The sequence below is a fragment of the Carex rostrata genome, chromosome 2 (assembly GCF_964058835.1).
Source record: "Carex rostrata chromosome 2, lpCarRost1.2, whole genome shotgun sequence".
Taxonomy (NCBI): Eukaryota; Viridiplantae; Streptophyta; class Magnoliopsida; order Poales; family Cyperaceae; genus Carex; species Carex rostrata.
Window position 1 is genome coordinate 6,734,191 of NC_135919.1, and position 9,145 is coordinate 6,743,335.

Below are 9,145 nucleotides of genomic sequence, written 5' to 3' on the forward strand. Positions count from 1 at the left end.
AATCAAGATACATGCAATACAATTTACATCACTCACAATCTCACATAGGCGAAGTCAGACTTTCAGACTATAGAAATCAAATATGTATGAAATCAAGCATATAAAATTTTTCTACTGTAAATGAGAATCAATTTCACACCACCCATAATATTTTTCTTTAAACTATATTGAAAATAAGATATAAATATAAAAAAAAATTGAAAATAAATAAGGATCAATTGATCCATTCAATCAAAGTAGATTCGCCTCTGCACCTACTAATATCTTCAATACAATCCATCCTCTATTACACAGCAATAATTAATCATTTGTTTCTAACCCAGGTAACTATATTCGTTCTGTAATATAACTTTTAATCATTGCAAATTACAGGTTATACCTACTGAATCAATTACCATCAAAGCAGTTGACATCAGAAAAAAAAAAAAAACTATACAAGTTACATAGGATTGAAGAGCGGAAGCCCAAAGCACAAATTAGACAAAAATGAACTATAATTTATGCAAATTCATTAACAACCGCAACTAATAAGAAAACTATTCCTTTTACCCATCATCATACCAACAGAACACATTAGATAAATACACCATCTATATATGCTAATTACTAAAAACAACATCGAGTAGGCATTTGACAAACAAAAGCTCTATAAATTCAAAAAAACTCAGTCAAATTTCATGACTAAGTATACAGAGGGTCTAACTGAAACCTGGTGGAGCATCCAGGTCATCCTCACCGGGCCCCTTAGCCATCTCATTAACATCTCCAGCAGGACCAAAACCAGGTGGCGCAACATCATTTTCCAGTGGCTCATTGCCCTTCGTCTGTAGCGCAAACCCGGGTGGCTCATCAGGTTCATTTTCTTGTTTAATGCAATTTTGGCTATTTCCATGGGCAAAACTGGAAGTATCCTTCTTCTTCTTCTTCTCATTTTCAGGATTGAGTATGCGGTAGTACACTGATTCGACAGTTTCTTGTATCTCTTGTTCACTTGATTTTATCGTGTCCCAGACCTTATCAGAGATTTTTCCCATGATTTTGCCCCTGCACGTGATATAAATAGGTAAATAGCTTTGCATTTAAACCCTAGAAATGAGCTTAACCTAACCAAATCAACAGGACAGTAGCTTTTGAGGTTACAAATAGTATTGACCAAAATGTATTAGCTGTGAGGATTCATGTCATAATTTTTCAGGTCCATACCAGTATGACTAGTGTTTTTGTTTGGGTTATCTGTTCATAACTGAAAGCTTGGTGCACGTAGTAAAATTTCACCATTATTACCATTCAGTCACCATTTAGAATAGAAAAAATGATTCAAACAGTAGCATCGATCCTGTTCAGACACTATGAGATTATGGTTCTACCATGTAAGGTGGCACTCTGCCAGTTAGTCATATCATATCCCTTCCCTGCCTACTAACTAATAGGGCCAAGCCAAAAGAAGTAGAATTGCCTCGACGAGATATTCCCTTCATTCTTCCTCTATGTTGTTTATGAAATCTAGTTTTTCTGTCTATTTGTTTTTTTTTTAAACCTACAACTTTAAGAGCACCAGCCATTTAAAGAAAGAAAAAAAAAAAAACTCTTTGCCTTCTGAAACCATAAAAAAGGCAGATTTCCAAGATGTCTCATCTCCCGGTTTGCATTGTGCAATTAATACACCCAGTGTTTTCAAATGCGGCAACATTTAATAGAATGAGGCCACATATGCATATGCGACAAACCAGTGCTCAAAATAATAAGAGGTCAACAATATGCAGCCGTATGTGGTGTTATGCAGAAAATCAGGTATTTATTAATAAGTTGTTGCATAACTTATTTTTTTGTGTGGTTCAGTTCTGATTAATTAAAATTATTATTCAAAACTCCAATAATGTTGTTTAGTCTCTAGTAGACAATTTTTATTTTTATAAATATTTTACTTAGGGGAACATGAGCCATTCACCTTCAGTTGCTTAACAGCTCACTAAATGAGTATCATAACTACTTATTAAATGTTAAGAAAGATTAGTTAATTATTGAATGATGCAACAGATGCATCAATAATATAGCAACTAAAAGTTGGTAACTTCAAAATTATACTAAATAAGAAAATTGTGTTGTTAACAAAAAACTAGGTATATGTTTGTAAGTAAATATTGTTAACCAAACATAGTTATATATGGGCCAAAAAGTCATATTTGTTAATATCATGAAAAAATTGATTCCAACATATTTGACAAGTAGCAGATATGAATTATATTTTCATTAAATTGTCTAAGAGCGATGATGACCAATCATGTGAAGCACATACAACACAATAGTTACTTTTATTTTTGAAAGTTAGTGGCTTTAAATGCCTACTAACGATTTCATTCATAAAAAAGGTATTTACAACGAGTCAAATGACCCTCATTCCTAGATTTACTCTTTTATTCTCATCAAATCCTCTATTCCCACTTATCTACCATCTTAATCACCCTATCACCTTATTCCCCATCTCTCTCCACGACCGGAGATCTATTCTCGAGCCACCGCGCTCCGACAACCGGGATCTACTCCCCGCTGTGCTCCGATTGAGATGGGGTAGAAACTCCACGCTCCGAGCTCTGATGATATTGCACTCACCTCAGCTCTACTCCCTCCCCTCCCTCATTCTCCTCTCCGCATGAGGAGGTAGAGACGAGAGAGGAGAGGTATTGATGTGTCGGGGGTTGAGACCTAGAAGGGTGAGTGAAGGAGAGGGGGCGCTAGGGTTTGGATTGCCTCTTTTTCACTGGGAGCGAAAGAGAGAATTTCGCTGGGTTGGTTCCTCTGCATGTTATGATAGTTATTCAATAGTTACTTTTTTTGTTGCAATTTTTTGCATGATTAACAAATATATCCAATTAACAATAAGCTACTTGTTCTTAACATTAAATAGATATAATTAACATTTTATTCTTACTCCAGGTGTGGTCAGGAGGTGGACAGAACTTGGATGGACACTCATGTGAACTATTTTACTTAGACGATAGTAAATTAAACCACATATATGAATCTGAATATGCGATATGCAGTGCCCTTCTGCACGTATATTCAAAACCACGTTTTAAAAGACTGAATACACTGGTCGTGTGCTACTGTTCTCCCCTCTGGATGCCAGCGAAGGGTTTTCCAGTCTAAGCACACAGTGCTTGCAAAGATGGTTGATGCAGCAAGGCATTACTGTTACACTTATAAAAATAATGCTGACGTGATTTTTGGGTACGTTCCTTAAATTACTGATGTAGTTCTAGTTTCCTTTCTTAATTATGATTTAACTTGCAATAAAGGTCAAAGATCCATGATAGATGCTGTAATTGATATAATTGTTGGAACTCTCGCTGACCATTTAAGAGAGAGGGAGAGATAGAAATAGAGAAAGAACCAAGAGAATATACCCCAGTTCTTGATAGAGGGCATCAGAAAGGTCCCGAATTTTAATTTTGTCAGAAATATCGTCATTTAGAACCAGTGACTGCTTCACCTCCTCCACTACGCTCTTCCTCAGTTCGTCCTTTTTTGGAAAGTAAACAAGTACATAAAAGAATATAACGTTAAAATATTGTTTCGCTGTAATATGAGTTCTGAAATATTATTGAAATATCACAATGGATAAACAAAGAACTATAATTTGCAGCAGTTTAGTCACATTTTATCTCTTTATTTTGTTATATGTTGTTTTTCTATTTGCCACCTTGAAGTTCAAGTGTAACCCTAATTCATTCTGTCTTCCACCTTAGTGTTTCAGTAGCATAATTGGAAAATTAGCATGAATTAGGGTTGTGTGTACGAGTACAAATCAAATCATAGTTATTAAAACTAGTTGTACAAGTAAGGCTACAACAGGATAAACATTTAGATGGATGGAGAGAGAGAGAGAAAGAGAGAGAGAGAGAGAGGGATAAAAGTACATTGTGTTTGAGGTTACGGATGAGAGAGAGGCGAAGAGAGTCGAAGTCGCCATCATCTCTGATGCGGTCGATCACTTCCTCCGCCGTGGGATGCCATCGCCGCCGCTTCCTCCCCTCCCTCCCCTCCCTTGCTCCGCGCGCTTCCATTTGCTGCACTTCCTCCGCTTTCTCTCTCGATCGATATACCTCCAATTCGATCAAACCAGTGTCAAGAGGAACCGAGGCCTGAATTTACAATCATCCGAGTTAACTCAAATTTTGCGTTTAGATACAGAACGTCCGATCTGTTTCAGCACGAATTTTAAAAGAATTGTGCGTTCCATATCGGCCGGATTGGTCCGGATCTAAACTAAAAATTTAAGTTACTTTAGAGGATTTTGAATAAATGAATCTCAACCGTGTGATTTTAAACGGAGTCAATTTGATTCCTGCTTACAACTTAAGAGACCTTTAATATTAGTGCAGATCTAGTTTCCACGAATCTTAAAACAGATCAAATGGTTGAGATTCATTAGACGATACGAATTCCCGTTTACAGCCCCACTCTTGACAACACATTTTTTTTTTTTTTTTTTTTTTTTTCTAAAGAAGGTTTCCCCGGGTTTTGTTTTTTGAAAGGTCTAAAACCTTAAACCCGGCAACAAGCACACTTCCAGGGTAGAAGGAACGGCATCTCCAGCCGAAAGAAAACCATGGCCTCTTTCAAAGTCTATTTCTCTCTCTCTTTCTCTCCTACTCCGAGTAATAATATAATTTTTTTTTTTTATTGACGATGTATGATATTTGACCCTAAAATTGCAGATAATATTAGGGTCTTCTTCGGCATCTCGTAAGCAGATTCTCTCTGAGATGGGATATCAATTCACTGTTATGGTACCTTTTCCATTTGAAACCTCCATAGTTTTATTTTTTGTTTATGCCATCTGAAATGTAGGAAAACCTTTATTCTCAGATAATGGGTTACAAGTTCATTCATTTTATAAGTAATTTGTTAAAATAGCTATGTAAAATAATCACAAAGAAAAATTTACTAATATATGTTTATTTTTATATTTCAAATTTGTAATTTTCTGACAGGGAGCAGACATAGATGAAAAACAAATCAGGAAAGAGAAGGCTGAGGATTTGGTTATGGCACTAGCTGAGGCAAAGGTCAGTCTAAAATCTCACACAAGTATTTTCACACATTTTGTCAACTAATTACTGTTAAAAAGGCTGAGGATTTGGTACTGATTCAATGCGTTCTAATAACAGTAAAGGAACTTAATTCAGCAAACCTGGTTCAACTTAAACTGTTATTACAATACCAGATACCAACAACTGCAAAACTCTTGCATTTTATTTCTAATATTTGAATAATTTTTTCAGGCTGATGCAATAATAGCCAAGCTCAAAGAAAATGGTTTCGAAGAAGATACTTCTGAGCTGACCCTTTTGATTACGGCTGATCAGGTACATTTTATATGTAGTTGTTGTATAATAGAAAACGGGAAGTAACCAGTACCTCTGTAATGTTGTCCTTTTGCAATTGGATTGTTTGTTTGTCTCCATATTATTTGTTATTCTTTTTCATTTTATTTATCTTTATCTTTTATTTTTTTGCTTTCAAGTTTCACCGAGTAACAAAAAAAATGCATGATTAGCGTTACTTCTGGTGTACCAAAAAGTTACTGTCAACTTGTATTAAAGGTAAAATGCTGGGGTTGATTAAGGAGCTTTTATCACTCCAATTTGTTTTTGTGTGTCGGACATTTCAGGTTGTGCTACATGGTGGAGAGATAAGAGAAAAGCCAAGTGATGCTGATGAGGCACGCCAATTTATTAAAGGTTGTCGTTTATTCATGACTTGGCCAAATTTTTCATGCCTTTCGTTGTGTTACTCTTTGTTGCAACCTGCAAAGAGAGTTTAAGCCCTGTTCACTTCTTCTTCATTGATTAGTACTCCAAAATGCTTCCTTTTTTCATATCTGCACATAAAATTCCCAAACTACAGCAGCAGTAACCCAATCTTAACATAAAACTTAAACTAAAATCAAGGGACTTTGTGTAATTTATGAATAAACCCTAGTCAAAAAGTATGGCCAACCCTCGATTTCTTGACCTCCACGCGTTTTTTTGTTTTTCAATCTTCTCTGTTGCATTTTTCTTTTACAGTGGACTGACATAGATAGAATTTGTGTTCTTTTGTTTTCAGGTTACTCTAAAGGCCATGCTTCAACGGTTGGATCTGTTATGGTGACAAATTTAAAGACTGGGGTTAGAAAGGGTGACTGGGACAAAGCCGAGGTAACTTATAATAAAATATTGCAATACCAGCTTTTGCTACCTGTATGTATTAAAGATCTACTAAAGCTCAGTTTTGATATATCAAAAATAAAATATTATAAGTAGGAGATTATAAATTGAGGGTCAATTTGTCATTTAATTTTCAGACAAGTGTTTGGAAAGAACTGACGTTGTCCAAACTGGTGCCCTTGCATATGATCGAGGAAGGAACTAATTTGTCATTTAATTTGTCATTTAATGTGTTTGGAAAGAACTAATTTGTCATTTAATTTGTCACTTAAACTGGTGCCCTTGTCATTTAATTTGTCATTTAATTTTCAGACAAGTGTTTGGAAAGAACTGTCATTTAATTTCTCATTTAATGTGGGTTAAACGGAACTAATTTGCAAAGAAGATTGGGTAATTTTGATTTTCATGACTACAATCTTTTGAAGTAATCGAATTGCTTATATCTATGCAGATATACTTTCACGAGATACCGGAAGAGATTATTGACAAACTGGTAATTTATATTAGTCAGTTGCTTGCATTTCATTTTTTTTCCACTAGTTCTTTATTCTATAGATTTGGGTAAATTAATATTTATGCTTTTGGTTATAGATCGAGGAAGGAGATGTTCTTTATGTAGCAGGTGGGCTTATGGTAGAACACCCTTTAACCTCTCCTTTTGTTGAAGCGATGGTTAGTTCTCTCACTCTCTCCTCCTTTGTCGAAACCATGGTTAGCTCTCCTTTCCATTGATAGTGGAATCTTTGTAACAATTTTATAAATTATCTTCCAAAGGTCAGTATGTGGGATTTGTTATAACAATTTTATGATGTAAAATTATATCAGGTGGGGACCATTGATAGTGTGATGGGATTGCCGAAGGCACTGACAGAAAGACTCATTCAGGAGGCCATTCAGGAGCTATAAAATCTATTTGCTCTTGTGTAAGTTTGCTTTCTCTGCTATAGGGGAATGCATTGGATTTGGGATTAGAGGAATGTTAAGTTACTGGATTTTGGCATGCAGTATTTCAAACTGATGTCATATCTATACGCCTTCCATAGAAGAATGAAAAGGAACACTTGATGACCCTCAATATGTTTAATTTGATGGATCTATGAATTAAATGTGTATCAGCCTCCTTATTAATAATTTTCTAGAATAAGAATAGAAGTGATGGAAATGTGCTTGGAAGGTATTTGTTGTATATACTAGTTAATGGGCCTAAAAAGCCTGGTAAATATGCCAGTTAACAGGCTAGAAGGCCTGGTTACAAGACCATACAGAAATTGGCAAACCTTGGTGTCCAAGAAGAGTCCTTTTGTAGTGCTACTATTATTTGATGTATTGGGCCCCCCAATGGGCCTTTTTAGCAGTGATCCAAAGAGTGATAAAAAAAACCCACATTGAGTAGTGAACAATGTGAAATGAATAATTTGGACACATCAGATAACACAATCCATTATTTATCTTCTTCTTTTTGATAAAAGGCGCAAGGCCCATTTCCTATATGAAACATGAAATTAATTACACATTGTCAGCAAGAGATAAGGTTGAAACTCCAGTAGCAATCTAAATGCCATAGTAAAACAAAACAGATTTTTTTTTTTTTTCCTCAAAAAATAAAATAAAATAAAACAAAACAGATATGCACGACTATGTATTAACCACCACAACACAGAGATAGAAAAGCAATTAGAACTAAGCCTCACAAATGGGGGCTGTGGTACTAAACTCCTACTAGAGCATTGCAAAAATTTTGTTTGGTTTGGCTTCATATTCATTCAACTGTCACACCAGTGTCTCCTATTCCTTGGCCATCAATGCATGGTACATCTGGTGGGTCCCACACCCTAAGGGGAATTTCATAATCCATTATTTATCTATCTTTGTGCACATTGCCCAAATCCTCAAAACAAGTTCTCTCCTTCAAAGTTAAGATAATATATTTTATAGCATTATAGCATTATTATCTTAGGATTGTAATTAGCAGAGAAATTGAGTAACCAAATTATAATAACTTTGTAACATAAATAGGTAAGAATTTAAAATTTGGACACATCAGATAACACAATCCATTATGCATCTATCTTTCACATTGCCCAAATTTTCAGAACAAGTTGTTTCTTTCAAAGGTAAGATAATATATTTTATAGCTCATTTATCTTAAAATTGTAATTATCAGAGACCAAATTATAATAACTTTGTAACATAAATAGGTAAGAATTTTTTGCTGCATGTATGCCGTGTCAATGACTCTTACATTTATCTGTGGGGAATTTACGAAAGGCTACCAGAAACAATTTTTGCCTCTTTCATTGTGAATTGCATGTCATGATCATGCCGTATAAAATTGCACTTTCTACATTATCTGTAGATTCCTGTTTATGGCTTCTACGTTTAGTAGCCCACTAAAAATTTGGCTGAATGAGTCAATTTGGGTATAAAATTTGAATTCCTTGTTGGAAAAAGGCATCATAAAAATATCAATCAATAGTTACCTGCCGTAGTAGATTTTTACTTCTTCTTTAAAGGTAAAATTTGATAGCCAGTAAATTACGTTTCAGTCAAATTAGTACACAGAAGACCTTTTTCTTATCTAATAAGATTAACTGATTTATTTTATTTTTATTAAGGGATAGATTGAATATATTAGGGTCATTAATTCCTTTGAAGATTAATTTAGTGCTAACAAGATAAGAATAAGATTGATTAAATAAGTATATCGTTAGACTAAGACTTTGTGGCATCCACGGTCCATCTAACATCAAAAAATTAAATTAAAATTAAATTAAATTATGACTTGTACTTGTCCTAATTGTATATATAATTACTTTTTTAAAGTTGTTAAGTGAGTCAGCTTCTTCAAAAATAAGTAAATAAATGGTATACAGTTTACCAACTATGTAGGGTTTAGTGGAAGCTGTCAAAAGTTTAGACCAAGGCACTAATGC

The 9,145-nt window shown here is 34.6% G+C and overlaps 2 protein-coding genes across 3 annotated transcripts; one reads left to right on the forward strand and one right to left on the reverse strand.

Annotated features, from left to right (window-relative positions):
• Window positions 1–476: 476 nt before the first annotated feature.
• LOC144571902 (uncharacterized) lies at window positions 477–4,119 on the reverse strand. The gene is made up of 3 exons (XM_078321300.1): window positions 3,918–4,119; window positions 3,405–3,520; window positions 477–1,044 (listed from the first exon to the last, which is right to left on the reverse strand). The coding sequence occupies exons 1-3, from the start codon at window positions 4,062–4,064 to the stop codon at window positions 699–701; spliced, it is 609 nt and encodes a 202-aa protein (XP_078177426.1). The 5' UTR covers window positions 4,065–4,119; the 3' UTR covers window positions 477–698.
• Window positions 4,120–4,476: 357 nt separating this feature from the next.
• Window positions 4,477–7,318, forward strand: LOC144571887 (uncharacterized). Of its 2 annotated transcripts, none has more exons than XM_078321289.1 (9): window positions 4,477–4,624; window positions 4,719–4,790; window positions 4,995–5,069; window positions 5,286–5,369; window positions 5,675–5,744; window positions 6,112–6,203; window positions 6,664–6,705; window positions 6,804–6,923; window positions 7,038–7,318. In XM_078321289.1, the coding sequence occupies exons 1-9, from the start codon at window positions 4,610–4,612 to the stop codon at window positions 7,116–7,118; spliced, it is 651 nt and encodes a 216-aa protein (XP_078177415.1). In that variant the 5' UTR covers window positions 4,477–4,609; the 3' UTR covers window positions 7,119–7,318. The 2 variants fall into 2 exon arrangements, with proteins under 2 accessions (XP_078177415.1, XP_078177419.1); XM_078321293.1 differs by having other exon boundaries at window positions 4,478–4,624; window positions 6,804–6,884.
• The last annotated feature ends 1,827 nt before the right edge of the window (window positions 7,319–9,145 follow it).

Excerpts from the sequence above, each read along its gene's own strand:
- LOC144571902 (XM_078321300.1), bottom strand. The coding sequence starts at position 4,064 with ATGGAAGCGCGCGGAGCAAGGGAGGGGAGGGAGGGGAGGAAGCGGCGG. Across the intron at positions 3,521-3,917 it reads TCCGTAACCTCAAACACAAT|GACGAACTGAGGAAGAGCGT; the intron begins GTACTTTTATCC and ends TTTCCAAAAAAG. Across the intron at positions 1,045-3,404 it reads GCCCTCTATCAAGAACTGGG|GGGCAAAATCATGGGAAAAA; the intron begins GTATATTCTCTT and ends TATCACGTGCAG.
- LOC144571887 (XM_078321289.1), top strand. Across the intron at positions 4,791-4,994 it reads GATATCAATTCACTGTTATG|GGAGCAGACATAGATGAAAA; the intron begins GTACCTTTTCCA and ends ATTTTCTGACAG. Across the intron at positions 6,924-7,037 it reads CCTCCTTTGTCGAAACCATG|GTGGGGACCATTGATAGTGT; the intron begins GTTAGCTCTCCT and ends AAATTATATCAG.